The 16,272-nt window shown below is 40.2% G+C and overlaps 1 protein-coding gene across 3 annotated transcripts in view; it reads left to right on the top strand.

Moving 5' to 3' along the window:
- TASP1 (taspase 1) overlaps positions 1 to 16,272 on the top strand; it is a 309,206-nt gene that overhangs the window by 272,162 nt on the left and 20,772 nt on the right. Inside the window, exon 14 of one of the 3 annotated variants that reach the window (XM_049651146.1) lies at positions 1,265 to 3,434. The exons of the other annotated variants lie outside the window; for them this stretch is intronic. Coding sequence (XP_049507103.1) covers positions 1,265 to 1,357 — 93 coding nt within the window. The 3' untranslated portion in view covers positions 1,358 to 3,434. Of the gene's footprint in view, positions 1 to 1,264; positions 3,435 to 16,272 lie in introns of those variants that run through there. 3 annotated transcript variants of the gene reach the window in all.

Genomic DNA, 16,272 nt, shown 5'->3' with positions numbered 1-16,272 from the left:
AGAACACTTCCCATTCTCTAGAACTTTCCAAGTTGTTGACGTATGTCAGCTACTCTAATGGGACTTGTGTGGTGAGATTAAAGAATAGTGTCCACGCTCAAACTACAACAGAGTTAGCTTAGCTGTTACTCCATCTAAAACAGGCATGTTTCACATTTGGTTGCGTGAGAAGATGTCATTCCCATTTTAGACTTGGCCACTTCACTAGCATCTAACAGCCTCACCTTGGGCTTGAACTTACTTCAGTTCAGTCCTTAGGAAAAACTTGTTTAGAGTAGCAGAATTAGAGAGGATTACCTAAAGGGATATGCAGTCCTTCTGTTCTTCTTAGAAACTCCCGACATTTATCTATCCCTGGATTAAGCCAGACGGTCAAAAAAAAAAAAAAAAAAAAAGGAATTCCTGGCTGACATCATCCTGACCCTTTATGGAACAGCTTTTACTATCTTCTGCTCAGGGCCAGCCTCCTTTGAGTGATGTTAATACTCAGCCCTACAAAACTCCTTGTTGTACACTGATGTCTTTACTCACCCACAAAACATGGTACCCAGTGTGTATGAAGCCCTGTAAGAGAAATAGTTCCCAGACCTCGTACCAGGAACAGGAGTTCTCCTCTGAGCAGTTGGTTTGTTGTGAGGCTGTGAACACACACAGGAACCACCTATCTGGTCGTGGAATGAGGATGCTGAGAGACAGGGCAACAGTCTGCCTCTAGCACAGGTACAGAACTCAGGCTAGAATTGCGTGGTAATCCCATGCCTGTCTTTACCTTATTTTATAAGCTCTTATTTTTCTTTTCTCTCATCACCTCACTTTTTAGGTTGTTGAATTGTCTGAATTTTTGCAAGCTATTCAAATCCTTTAGGGAATAAAATATAAACATGAATCGGGTATTCTCAGTTGCTTTGAATGTTCAGAAGACAAAATGTATATAAATTACTAGTTTTCAGAGGAACTAGAATATACTTAATATAGTTGGCGTTAAAACCATGACTATTTTGAATACGATGAAATTCTAAGTTCTTGTTCAATCTGTATCTCTAGTTGCTAGTGCTATGCTTAGCATATAGTAGTTGCTCAGTAAACATTCCCTGCAGGATTTGAACAAACAAGATCTCTCTGCACTTAAAGGTTACCACCCTCATGTTCTGTAGATACTGAGAAGCAAAGAGAGGCTGTGTCACTCCAGTATTTCCTCCATCCTTGTCACATATGGGAGGACACAGCTGGCACTTCTAACGCTCTCCTGTCTCCCTCTCTGCAGACTCACATTTCAAGACTCCCTCCCGGTGCAGTGGCAGGACAGTCCGTGGCAATCGAAGGTGGGGTTTGCCGCCTGGAGAGCCCAGTGAACTGACCCTCAGGCTGAGCATGAAGCGTCTGAGAGGCATTTCAGAACCTGAGCTTTTCGGGGTTTTTAACTGAACTTGGATGTTTTATCTTCGCCATTTTATAATTCCTGTTGCAGCCTCGTGCACTGCTCGCGACACTAGTGCTGCCGTGGTTAGCGCTTAGTGACATGCAGGTCTTCGGCAGGTGACGGGACTGAGTGTGCGTGTGTATGTGCGTGTGTGTGCAGTGCGTGTGCTTGCTTCTCCCCTGATGAAATAGAAACTCCTTACTGTGTAACCTAAGACCGGGAATGACTAAATCATCTTCACAAAATGTGTGCTTTACTGTTTACAAGTAAAACCTAGAGTTGCAGGAAACATTTTTGATTTCATAAAGAGGTACCAGCTGTTGTTGATGTAATGTGTCCGAACTGAAGAGTAAATCTACTTGTTTAAATGATTTGACAGTGGTAGTGCTCCATTTAATAACAGTAATAAGTGATACAGTGTTTTATTTGTTAACCAGTTTAAGTGGATCCTGTGGTAACTTAAACTGTTATTCTCATCCCTCATATGGGGCATTTTTCTTTAACAAAGAATGGTTTCAGTGAAACAATCTAGCAGAGAATTAAGGTCAGAACCTTTTTAAATAATAGTCTTATTGATAAAGTTTGTACTTCTTTCCTCAAGCTTTTCTAAGCTTAAATACTGCATATCTTCGAGCTATATGTACTATATTATGAAAGAATATGTAAAGAGAACATACAGTAATGCACAGTCCCTAATTTGTGTATAATGGAATGTTATTTACAATGTAACACTGTAAATAAGAAAGCAAAATTTATGGGAAAATTCAATATTATCTTTGTTTCCTGTTTAAATATATTTTTAAGATAAAGGCACAAAAATAAAAGAAGCATATTACTGGGTACAGTGTGTGACTCCTCTTCTCAGACTAATAAATTAATCTTTTGAATCCTAGATTGGAGAGCCATTTTTTATTTTGTTTGTAAAAAGTTACTTCTTCCAGAAATCATCCCTTTATCTTTGTTGCTATGATTCTGATAGTTCAAAACCTGTCTTTGTGCAGTTAGGCCTGGACACTAACATGATGAAAGTTGAACTTAGCTCATGATTGAATGGCCAGTATCAAAATCCCTAAAATGTTTATTGTGAGTTGATAAAAACTAACAAAGGGAAGGAGTAAGACCGCTTTGGTTTGAAAAACTGTAGTGGCAGCTGAAAACTCAATGGTTTCAGCTGATAAATTGCTTCTAAATGTTATAGTTAGTGATTCTGGAGCCACATAAGAAAACCAAGACTTTTCTTTTGATTTTATGTGTAAGAAGTGGCTATCAAGAAGATACTAAAGATAGACTCACTCAGGGAGAGGAAGTTCCCTGCACCATATAATCATGGCTCGGGCGGTAACTGATAAAGCCCCAGATGAAATTATATACTTGACATCGATGTATGGCCAAATTATAAAGGAAAGACAACCAAAATGGAGTGGGTGTAAATATGAATGATTTGGGAGTTGCTGATTTATATTCCTTGTACAGGCAATTACATTTGTCTCGCTGTGTTCTCGTAGACAGGTTGGTGCCATGATATCTGTTTCTCATTCTTAATGAGGCTGAGAACTTAGTAAGTGATGGGCTGGCTGGTGGGGAGCCTTTGGCTTCAAAAGCTTTCAAAGACCTGTTACCTGTTGGCAGAGTTTTTTGAGGAACTGGACTGGATCACGTAAAACTATCAGGACACTTTGGAGTCTGAAAATCATCTGACCTATTTCACCAGGAATGCCATTTCTTTTCATCTTCTTTTGACTTTATTCTACTCATATTTAAAAGTTTGGGCTTGTTAAAGACCCTTTTATGAAGATTTTAAAAACTGGTCAGTATAAAAGAGCACAGCCCCTCCAAGAACAGTTTGTTAAAGCTTCATTCTCCAATTTCTTTTTTCTTTCTTTCTTTCTTTTTTTTTTTTTTTGTTTGTTTTTAAATTTAAGGAATATTGTCAAACCAGGAGGGAAAAAAAGTGATATTCAGAATCATTGAGGCACAAACGTAATGGGCAGTATAAGTGCCTTAGTGAAAAGATCAGATATTAAAGAGCAGATACCAGAACCGGAGGATATTGACAGATATAAAATCAACCTCATTTCACACAAAAGTAGAAAGAGTCGAAAGAAACAGATAAGAAAGTAACTTCATTCCCTAGTCTGGTTTATATCACCAAGATTCTGAAGCAGTATTTTAACACGGATGAACTTACCGTCTGCCTATATTCCATTTCCTTTTAAGACCTGATCATTGGATGCTCGGTTCTCTTGAGTACAAATAAGCCTGGTCTGGATCCCTCAAGGCCATCACTGCAATCCTGCTCTGGGTTTGGAAATGGGAATCTTCTGGAAGGGCAAGGAGATGGAGGCCATGTGCTCTACCTTAAAGGAGCCTAGAGTGTCCATGCTGTCTGATGAGGCATGAAGGTCTTGTCCAGGACTGTCCTTCTCGCTTGTCAGCTCTGCCTCTCCTCCCTGCCTCCTGTGTGTCTGCCCAGAGCAGACCCTTTCTCAGCTTTTCACTGCTGCTTCTAAACAGGAAGTTGAAGTCCGATATCGATGTATGTATAAATCCATTCTAAATGCTAGTCTGTGGTGCTTATCTGTGAGCAAAAATGGATGAATTGTAGTTTATGGCTATAGGAACCTCTTTGTTGGCTGCTCAAAAGTCTTTTTTGCCTAATTCCTCACTTTCTCCCATGTTTGAGAGGCGGTGATGGTGCATTGTAGTTACCAGCAAATATGCAAAGTTTGGCTGTTTTGAAGCACTGGTAGGAGGGGGAGGGAGGAAAGGAGGCTGTGAAGAAGGGAAGATTTAGAAAAGTGCGGAAATTATTCTTGAGTCTTGAGATTGTATTAAATTATTGTGGATTTTTTAAATGTTTACTTATTTTTGAGAGAGAGATAGGGTGCATGGAGGGGTGGGAGGGCAGAGAGAGGGAGAGACTGAGAGTCCCAAGCAGGCTCCTCACTGCCAGTGCGGAGCCCGACGTGGGGCTCAAACTCATAAACTGTGAGATCATGACCTGAGCCAAAATCAAGAGTCTGATGCTTAACCAACTGAGCCACCCAGGCACCCCTGTGGATTTTTTTTTAATCTGGTCATTGTTATTATAAAAGCAATTCATGCTCATTACAAAAAAAAAAAAAATCAGAAAATAGGAAAGCAAAAAAACAAAACAAAACAAAACAAAACTCATAACTCCATTTCCCTAGAGACAACAGTTAACACTTTATCTTGTACCCTTTATGACCTTTTTATGCATACATTTTCTGTATTTTTAACACCAAAATGGGTTTATATAACCTGCCATTTTCACTTAATAATGTCATAGGAAGATGTCCAGACTTAATAAGAATTACCTCATTTATTATTGGTTCAGCTAATGTTCAGTACATATATTTTATCCTAAGACTTCTGTGGAAATCTGTCTCAGTACTAACAGACTAACAATACAGTCAGCATCTGTTTTCTCAGGGCACAGATCCCTGCAATGAGCACTGTGAGGTCTTACTTTCCCTTGAAAGCCAGCTGAGCAGGTGTCCTAGGGCAGACCATTGCCATTGCCCATTGATCCTCCATTGCAGAGTGCCCCCAGACAACATGTAAAGACTAGTATCTGCACCTCTATGCCTCAGGACTTGTTCTGGAACCATAGAAAACTGCACTGTCCCTGCACACAGCAGGCCAGTAGTGTCAGGGAATCAGCACGGCCCAGAAGCAGCTCACAGTTGATGAACGAAAGTTGTATAAGCATACTAGTTCCCTTGCTTCTTGGGTGGTATAAGTTGGGTGTGTGTTTCACACTGTTTGAGAGATTTTCCATAGAAATTAAGCTTCAGTTGCCGCCTGTGGCAGTTGACTTAATACACCTTGTGTTGACTTTTTTCCCTTCCCTATTCCCTTCTTAGTGCCCCTGTTTTATGATTCATGGGGTCATCTCCCAGATGAACTGTTTGTACTTGCCACCCTGTCTCAGGGTTGCTTCTTGGGGACTTGAAACTAAGAAACAATCCATTCTACATACTCTTGGCCAGGAGGCATTTATACCCTCTTCTGATTGAGAGGATGAATTCACCAGTCTACTTGTGCCCTGCACTGGAGTCTCTTCCTGCCTTGTGCTCCTGATGAACCATTTTAATCCATAATATCTGATTGAATATTCTCCAAGTGATAAGGCTGGATGTGCCACAAAACTGGAAGGAAGAGAGCCTGGGAGGCTCAGTTGATTAAGTGCTGACTTTGGCTCAGGTCATTATCTCACGTTTCCTGAGTTTGAGCCCCATGTCAGGCTCTGTGCTGACAGCTCAGAGCCTGGAGCCTGCTTTGGATTCTGTCTCCCTCTCTCTCTGCCCCTCCCCCACTCATACTCTGTCTCTCTCTCTCTCTCTCTCAAAAATAAATAAAACATTAAAATTAAAAAAAAAAGTGGAAGGAAGTTCATAGCCAAATCAGCGATGACAGGCACCCGACAGGAGACAAGTGCATACTTTTAAGGAGGTAGGGAATAAACAAGCTAAATAGCAGCTCTCCATCAAGGATTGAGGGACTCCTTAAGAGAAAGAAACTGGAATTGTGTTAATGGGACTTGGAAGAGACCACAGCCAAAGGTGTGTTACGAAGTTAAGAGATTTGAAGAGACCGAAACAATGGTAGCCAGTGTTCCCATGTCATGAACACATGTCCACCATGACCATGCATAACAACTTCATATGGCACCCACTTTCAGAATGCACCTCTCAAGCCTAGATATCCCCAACATAATTTTGTGGTTAATTTTTTTAAAAATGCCTCCCAACATTTTTCTTAAAATGTCTATTAACTTTTAACGTTTAACTAAAATGTTTATTAAAATCAACTTTTTTTTTTTGACATAAACCCTACAATTGCTCAACATTGTGAATCCCTTTGTGCCATGAAGCCCAGTCTCCTATCCAACTTAAGCTTGCAGTGGTTAGTCATGGGGTGAAGGACCAAAAGGGGACTATGGGCCCCCCTCCCAGGAACACTAGTCCAAGAAAAGATTAAGCCCAGAAAAAATGAGCCCCTGTGAATATGATTAATTTCTTTTACTTTAGCTATGTTCTAAACCTTCCCCAAATGCAGATTAAGCAGGGAAAGGAGATGTGGGTGTGTAAACGTGGTGAGCTATATAGGTGGGAGTGAGTGAATGGGAGGTTGACCGCATAAGAGTAATCCTTTTACATTAATATTTGCCCTGGGACATTAGGAATTCTTAATGAATACACCACTTTTCCCCAACACTTAATTTGGGTTCAAATTCATAAGGTATTAACCCAGATGCCTATCATCAGAGACCTACAGGCTGACCAGATTAACCAGGCAGTTTTTCTTTGCCCATATACTGCTGTCTCTGAAGTGTATGGCCACAGGAAGGATTAAATCTAAAACTGGCAAGAGCCTCCCTCCAAGACTCTGCTCTCAGCTTCCAGAAGCCCGTCAGCCAAGCCCGCGGTGGTTCACCGTGACCAGTTGTGGAAGGCGGGAGAGAAAGCAAGCACAGTGGTCTCTCCTTTACATGCTAGAGTCACTGAAGCCCTGAAACCACAGTGGCAAAACTGGAAAAAACTGGGTTTTTCTCTGCCTTGATGGGGATTTCACTGATTGTCAACAGAGCTTCAGAAGCTGGAAAGGAAAAAATGCTAAACAGTTCCCTTAATCACTGATGTCACTCTCCAAAAAGGTGCTCCTAAAATGGCTTTTTCTGGCCTTGGAAAATCCAGGAAGAAGATTTTGTTCTAATATATGAAGAAAAATATGTTCTTTTTCATTTATAAGTAGTAAGATTATAATCTGTCCACCCACGTTTTTCTCCAAACCTGTTAACTAACAGTCTTTTCCATCTAGCTAATGGTAACTCCATCCTCTTGGGTGCTTGGGTCAAAATTCTTGGCGTCCTCTTTTTATGTTTCTATTGTTGCCTAACAATTCTCCCCAAATCTTACAACTATTTTTTTTTCTCACAATTCTGTCAACGTGGCTTGGCTTCTCTCAGTGGTTTCTCTGTGGCACTTGCTGGTAGTCATAGGTGTGCTGCATTCAGCAGGAGTGTGAACTGGGGGTTGGGCTGGATGAGCTTCCTTTTTTTCCACATGCAGGCTCAGGGCCTTTCCCTCTGCTCGTGACCACTCTACATGGTCTTTTCATGCTGCTTCTCCCATAAGATATGGCAGCTCAAGGTTCCCAGGAGCATAAAAGCAAAAACTACCAGGCCTTTTTAAGGTTAGGTCAGAACTGGCCCAGCCTTACTTTTGCCACATTTATTGCTTAAATCAAGCCCTCTGGCCCACCCCAGATTCAAAAGGGGACTGCATAACTGTATAAATACAGAAGGAAGGGTCTTTGGGGGCCATCAACCTGAAATCTTTGAATCTACTTCTCCTATTTTACAACTGCAAGAAACTCTGCACAACAGAGAACAAACTGAAGGTTGATGGAGGAAGTTGGGTGGGAGATGGGCTAGATGGGTGATGGGTATTAAGGAGGGCACTTGTGGGGCACCTGGGTGGCTCAGTCAGTTGAGCATCTGACTTCAACTCAGGTCATGATCTCGCGGTTCTTGAGTTCGAGCCCAGCGTTGGGCTCTGTGTTTACAGCTCAGAGCCTGGAGCCTGCTTCGGATTCTGTGTCTTCGTCTCTCTCTGCCCCTTCCCTGCTCATGCTCTCTGTCTCTCAATAAACATTAAAAAAACTAAAAAAAAAAAAAAAGAGGAGGGCACTTGTGATGAGCACCGGGTGTTGTATGTAAGTGACGAGTCATAGAATTCTCCTGAAACCAATATTGCACTGTATGTTAGCTAAAATTTAAATTCAAAAAAGCATAAAAGAAACAAACAGTCTGTTAGTAAATGCTATTGGCCCTCCTTTAAAATGTGTCCTAAATCCAATCACTTCTCCCCCTCTCCACTGCTACCATCCAGATCATCTCTTACCTGAGAAATTACAACAAGGTCCTCACTGGCCTCCCTGCATCCAGAGTTACTAGTCCACTTGGCAGCAGAAGGAGTCTCATCATGGTGCTCCTCTGCCCCAAACCTCTAAACAAATGTGTCAGTTATATGGTAGATTAGAAAGGGTTGAGTTCCAGAGGAAAAAATGAAGCAGAAAGGGGACGCAGAGTGCTGACGGGAGAGTGGTAAGGAGGGTGCTCATTGAGAAGATAACATTTAAGCAAAGAGTTGAAGATGAGGGACGAGTAAGCTATGTGGATCCATCTGGAAAGTGCTTTCCAAGGAGAGGTAGAGGCAAATTCTTAGAAAGATACAGACCACCACAACTGACTCAAAAAGAACTAGAAAATCCAAATAGATTTATAACAAGAGATTAAGTTGTTAATCAAAAGTCTTCCCAGGAAGAAAGTCCAGAACTAGATGGTGTGCTGGTTAATTCTACCAAACATTTAAATAATTATTACCAGTTCTACACAAATTTTTCCAAAATACAGAAGAGGAGGAGACACTTCTCAACTTATTCTACGAGGTGCAGACACTTTGAGACAGTCAGGAGGCTCTCCTCAAATAGTTAAACACTGAGTTTTTCCCCTCCTAGGTACATACCCAGGAGAAATGAAAACATGTCACACAAAAACTTGTACATGAATGTTCATAGCAGCATAATAGCCACAAAGTGGAAACAACCCTAAAGTTCCCCAACTGATAAACAAAATGTAGTATATAATACTACTTTTTAGTAATATAATTTAGTATATAATACTACATTATAGCAATATAATGGAATATTATTTGGCAATAAAAACAATACAATACTGATAAATACTACAACATGAATGAACTTTGAAAACATGCTACACAAAAGAAGCCAGTCACAAAGGACTACATGTTGTGTGATCCCATTTATTTGAAATGCCCAGTGTAGATAAATCTCTAGAAACAGAACCTATAGATTAGTAGTTTCCTAGAGGTGGGAGGGATGAGGGACAGGGAAAGTTAAGTGGTGATAAGTAAAAAGTGTAGGGTTTCCTTGAGGATTAATTAATGATGTGCTTAAATTAATTATGGTGCTGAATGCATCACTCTGAATATAGTAAAAGCCATTGAACTGTATACTTTAAATGGGTGAATTGTATGATGATATAAGTTATATCTCAATAAGTTGTTAAAAAATAGAAAACAATTTAGGATATAATTTAGGAAAAAAAATACTGGAAAAGAATATCATACCCTAGCAAATTCTTCATTTTCCTGGTTGATAATTTCCAGTTTTTCCCAACATTTTTCACTTGCATTATTAAAAATTAAGGTGTTTTTAACATAACCACAATAACTTAGCCATAGTATTACATCTAAAACATTTTATAATAATTCTTTCATATCATTAAAAGTCTATTAAATGATTGCATTTCCAATTGCATTATGTATTACTATGTGCTTGGGCTGCCATAGCAAAGTACCACAGCCTGGGTGGCTATGAAATTTATTTTCCTCACAGTTCTGGAGACCAGAAGTCTGAGATCCAGTTGTTGATGGGATTGATTTCTTCTGAAGCCTCTCTCTCTGGCTTTACATGGCCATCCCTATCTGTTTTGTTTGGACATTGTCCTTCCTCTGTGCATGTCTGTGTCCTAAGCTCCTCTTCTCATAAGGACACCAGTCATATTGGATTAAGCCCCACGCATATGACCTCATGTTACCTTAATTAGCTCTTTAAAGGCCCTGTCTCAAAAAAGACACATTCTGAGATACTGAAGGTTAGAACTTAAACATATATGGGGTGCCTGGGTGGTTCAGTCACTTAAGAGTCCGGCTCTTGATTTTGGCTCAGGTCATGACCTCATGGTTGTGGGATCAAGTCCTGCATCGGGCTGTGTGCCATCAGCTTGAGACTCTCTCTCTCCTCTCTCCCCCCCCCCCCCCCCAAATAAATAAACTTTTAAAAAGCAAGTATAAAAACTAAGTGTAAACTTCTTGTGTGTAGAGCTCTTTTACAATTATAAATCCAGGTAGATTTCCAAGTGAATACAACAATATCCAAAATCAAAGTTTATATTAACAATTATATGATGGCTATATTACATTGTTTTGTTATTATTTTACCTTAAATCATTATTTGATTTTATTTTGGTTATTGGGTTTTTCCATCTTAAAATTTCCATGTGATTTTTCTTTGTATCTCAAATTTCTTTGCTGAGGCTTTCTATTTTTTTTATTCATTTATGTCAAGCATGTTCATAATTGCTTGTCAAAGCATTTTTATAATGGCTGCTTTAAATTCCTTATCAGATAATTCCAACATCTTGGGCATCTGTTGACTGTCTTTTGTCATTCAAGTTGAGATCTTCCTGGTTCTTGGTATGAGTGGCATTTCACTGAAACCTGGATATTTTGGTTATCATTTTATGAGTCTCTGGATCTCACTTAAATCTTAAATTTAAAATTTTAGCAGATCTCCTCTGATGCCACTTTGGTGGGAGAAGGGGGGTGCTCCCTTGTTACTTGCCAGATGGAAGTAGAGAAGCCTGGACTCTCCACTTAGCTGCTTAGATACCCATAGGGGAGTGGCTCCTCATTACCGCCTGTGGAGGTGGGAATTCAGGCTCCCACAAGGCCTTTTGCTGACATCCTGCCCACTGTGGGGAGGGGGGGAAGAGGCTCTTTACTCCTTGGAGGAGATGAAAGTTTCTATTCCCCCTCAGCCTTCTTAGACACCACTTGGAAGAGTTGGTGGGGGGGGGGCGTTAGGATGCTTGTAACAGCTTAATGAGGATGGAAGTCTAGGCTCTCTCTGTGACTTTCACTGGAGGGGGTGGGGCTGGGGTTGCAGCCTTTTTATTTACTGTGGTATTTGGCTGAAAGTAGAGCCATTATTGTCTAAAAGTTTTCTGTTCTGCTAGATTGCCCTTTCTTGGTCTGTTGGCCTGAGAGAGCAGACTTTTCCTGGGGCTCTTTTGTCTGTGTCCATTGGTATTTCTGGGTTGCTGGCTCCTCCACTAACCAGTCTGGGATAGATGAGGCAAAAATGAACTCTCAGGGAACTCATGACCATGTTCCTTAGGACTCATGGTCCCAGACTGGCCTGCCTTCTTTTCTCCACCTGTCCAACTTTTCTCATGTTTGTTTTGTGTATAATGCCCCATGTTTTTAACTGCACTTAGTAGTAGGAAGGAATAAGGGAAAATGCCTCTACTGCATCTTCAGAAGCAGAAGTCCTGATTTTTATTATAGAAGCCTTTATTTGGAAACTGAGTATTTCACTAGCTGACTTGATTCTTTGATTTTAAACTTGACAGCCATCATTTGAGTTGCTAACATGATTGGCATTATACTTCTTTTTTGATAATGAACCTGTTTTTTAACTACATACCCATTATTTTTCTATCCAATCCACTTAATAGATACCCTGGGAAATTGTGATATAGCCATTTAATGAAAAATTCCTTAATTGAGGGTTTAGTACTACATTTACTGCTGGCAAATGTTGGTGCGTAGAGAGACTAATCCATGCACCACCTCTGCTCAACCCTGAATGTAAAGATAATACCACAGAGGCTATTTTGTTTTCAGCATAGCTTATTACTGATCGTGACTTGGTTCTGTCACTTATTCTTTTCCAGCCACCTATAATCTTCATTTGGCATCAACATTACTACAACCCCAGATACAAATGCAAATGAAATTGCCTGGCATGAATTAGTTGCAAGGTGATCCCTGAATATGTTTGTATTAATTCATTTTAGTTTATCATCAAAATGAAAAATTCTTAAGTTATAAATTCATTGAATTCATGGGTTCTATGGAGGCTACATCTATATGGACTCACAAACTCCAATTTGAGAAACTTAAGTCTGCACCATTTCCACATTTAGCTAGTTAATAAGAAGAGTTACTAATGTACTACAAGCTAGCCTGAAGGTAGTTGTTAAAAATTGGGGCACATGGTTGGGGACAGACAGTCCCATCTGACCAGTAGAGTAATGAGGATAATAGGTTCGTTCTTTACTCATCTGTATCTGACAATCCTCCTCCATTTCCATTACCATTTCCAGTGTGATCCAGCTGATTTCCAGTTGCCATACTCTAATTACCATACTCTGTATCTCTGTGCTGGGAGTTCTCTCCAAAATCACAGAAGACAGCTCTGCCTGTGGCATGCCAGAAGGACCAGGGCATTAACATCTCCTGGACTAGCCCTCAACTCATGATTCTCAGGAGTTGGTATACAAATACCCCAACTCCTTTACCTCTGGAGTGGGATATCACTGGGGCTAGTGTTTGCACCATTTCCCAGAATTTCCCTTTGGTGTTTCCAGTTTCCCACAGTGGTGACTGCCTTGCTAATGCATCTTTTATTGGCTGTCTTCCCCTTTCTCATCTCCTATCCCCACTATCAGTGTTTCCTGTACCTCCCAAATAAAGCCCTTGCACTCATATTCTTATCTCAGGATTTGCTTCTAGGAGAGAAGCACATTATAAAATGCTTTTGCTTATGATAACTTATTTGACCCATAAAACAACTCTGGAAGAGAGAAAGTTATATTGGTTAAGTCTAAGAATGGAATGTGAGTCCCACGTTCTGTTACACTCTCTCGTGTATCCCAAGAACAGCACCTGGCATGTTGTAGATGTTTAATAAATAATTGATGAGTAAAGGAAGAAACTGATGCTCCTGTAAGCAATTTTATCAAATTGCCAGTGAGAGAGCCAGGGTTCTTTGACCCAAGCACAGTATTCTCTCCATTATACACTCACGTCCTGTTCTTAACCCTGTTGTCTCAGATCATAGCCTGCAGAGGAACTTAAAGATGACTTAAATATGCCAATATTGTTAGCCACCTCTAAACCATAGTGATGTCAATGGTTTCAGAGTTAGTGGAATACAAAGATCTGTGAGGATATTAAAGATATTTATGGGACAAATTGCCAAGTCGCACAGACATTTGGGGGGGCCACATCATTCCCATGGTGACCATCTGGAGCTGCAAAGGCCCATAAAATAGAGGCAACTAGTCTTTCTCAGCTCCAAGGTAGTTAAACACATTCTAGCCCAGACTTGTCTTTATATTGTTTTCCTCATCAGCAGTATGAACATATAAAAGTCATTTTCTTGAAAGAACCTTGTTTAACACTCCAACTTATGCTTTAGAAAAATTGTATCATACCTTCTTCTAGTGAGTTCTATAATAAATGGACACTTGTAGATAAAACCATATTTAGCAGTATGAACAGAGAAATAATATATATTACAGTTAGCTATCAGATTAGATATTAACTCATTAATCAATTTTTACTGAAATCATGCATCTTCCCTCAAATGAATGGTTATTCTCTGAAGCCATTTTGATTCCTGAGCACTGCTTTCCCTAAACTCCTTAAAGTCATCAGGCACATTAAAGGATATCCGATTTCATTGGTCTAAGCTGAGTGATCGCAATTCATCAAGGCATGAAAAGTCTGTCCAGTCTTGTGGAATATCATTAAATGGTTCAAGGACGTTTCTAATCTTAATGATGGCCAAGGGGGAGCAACTATTACGATGATGAATGGGAATGAATATCTGGAGAAAGTTCAAGGCATGTTATACTTACAAAGACTAATACATGTTGTTTATCTAAATCATCCAACTGATTAAAGAAACACACAAAGCCCAAGACAGTTAAAAGCAGAGAACCAAATAGGCTTTGACCTACCCTGGTATATTTATCGCTGACCATGTCATGCGTGTAAAATGTATTGCTCCACCAAGATGCCGTGTATATAAATCGGGAGGGTCTTTTGAGGCTGATGTTGAGTAATATAGGCTGTCCAGTTTATTGCCTGGCTAAATATTTATATAGAATGAGTTCATTGATGGTGGGGAAGCCTCCATAAAAGGAGTCTTTCAATGTTACTAACTGATTAGCTACAACGCCTAAGGCTTAGCAAGAGCTAGGTGGTGGTAACGTTGATACTTCCGCTCCTAAAATCAATTCCTGAGCTGCTCGGTGTTTTGAATCCTTGCTCTGAGTTGGGTTTGTGTGTGTGTGTGTGTGTGTGTGTGTGTGTGTGTTTACCTCTTGGTACCAAGACCAGTGCAGAGCCTGCAAGGAAAGAGGAAATGCTTTTTTTTTTTTTTTTTTTTTTTTTTTGGTACACCCCTAGAAGAATGCTCTTTGGAACTATCTTTCACTGGGAGAACATGTCTATTAAACTCACACTCAGTTCATGGCAGTCAATGCTGGTATAAAAGGGGGATGGCTCATTTTATATCATAAAGGCCAGAGAATAAATCTCTTATCCAGGGGACTTGTTTTTGGCTCTCCTTTCTCTGGGCAAGAGCAGGAAAAATCAACCACACAGGTGGCTGGGAGGATGTTGGGCCACTGTCCAAATACTTAATCTTAGTAAATATCTTTTCATTAGGTGTGGGAGTGGTAGGTTGTTGGGCTGAAATAGTACAGCCATTGCTTAAAGGATTGTTGAAAGATAAGAAACTGGAGTTGTTGAAGATTTAGAATTAAAGACTTTCTTCACTTGGATTCTGAGACACTTAATGCTTTTGGTTTTCCTCATACCTCCCTGGTTTCCTTCTCAGTATCCTTTTATGGTTTCTCTTCTCTTCCTGGCCACTGAACGTTGGTGGTCCCAGTGCTTGGTTATCAGCCCTTTTTCCCCATAGATGATTTTATTCTGTCTGGTGCCTTAAGTATCATGTCTCCCAAATCTCCAGCCTGAACTGCACCTAAACTCCAAACTCCTGACTTGGTATGTTCACTGTAACACCCAATAAAGCATTTCATAATGTGCCCAACACAGAACCCTTAGTTTCTATCTCCCCATCTCCACCCCCAAGCCTGCTCCTTCCCCCAGAATTCACCATTTCAATTGATATTCTCATTTACTCAGTGGCTCATGTACAAAATCTGCAAATTGCCTTTGAGTTCTCTCTTTTCCTCATCTCCACAACAGATACCCTACACTGCAGCATGAGGAGCTGGCTGACTTAGAAAGATGCATCCTAATTTGGTCTTGGAAGATGCAGTAGGTAGGGCACCTGATGAAAAGCACATTACTCCAGATTCCTTCAAGTTGTTTTTTCTTTCAATGGGCATAGGTATTTCAATGCAGATACGAGTTTGACCCATCATAGGGGTCAGCTATGTAGACTTCAAATCCTGGGTCTATGTTTACAAAACTAGGAGTTTCAGTCCAGCTCATAAGCTCATGGACGGGGGCACAGGGCAAGCTGTTGTATGTCAGGTGGACCTTTGTTATCTGTCTGTCTTTGGCCACTACAGGAACAAAAAATGTGAGGAGAACTGACAGGAGCAAATCAGTCTCTGCTCCTCCCCCGATGGCCATGGTGGCCATGGCACCACTCATCTCCTGGCATTTTTCCTTCTCTAGGGAAGGAATTCCTCATCTTCCTTCCTAACCTTGCTTCATTCCTCAGTTTAGTGCCATTGAGAAAGCATGGCTTGTCCTCCGTGGGATCCCAGGCCAGCACTTTCATATTGCTTACTTTATTTTTCATAATCAAACATGTTATAATGAAGAAATGGAATTCTTTATTTAATTGATGGTGAAAAGCATTTCCTTCTTATTATTGGAACTATAAAAGTGATACGTTTGATATACTAGAAAATGTCTTAAAAATGAGACAAGGAAGAAAATTAAAGTCCTTTAAAATCCCATCACTGAGAAATAATCACAGCACTTAACATTTTTAAATGTTTTCCTTCCATCTTTTTTTTTTTCTTAGTGAATTTATATTTGGAAGAAAAAAAAATTGTACCAAATTTTGTCTGGAATTGGACTTTTTTGTGAGTTATTATACACAAACCCCCTCATAGGAAGAAATTGGCATTTCTGATCAATGCAGATGCAATTTTCTGATGCATTCCAATGGGATTAAGATCATGT

The sequence above is a fragment of the Panthera uncia genome (genome assembly GCF_023721935.1).
Source record: "Panthera uncia isolate 11264 chromosome A3 unlocalized genomic scaffold, Puncia_PCG_1.0 HiC_scaffold_11, whole genome shotgun sequence".
Lineage (NCBI taxonomy): Eukaryota > Metazoa > Chordata > Mammalia > Carnivora > Felidae > Panthera > Panthera uncia.
The sequence above is the reverse complement of the archived record's forward strand: the minus strand, read 5'-3'. Positions and strand labels throughout refer to the sequence as shown.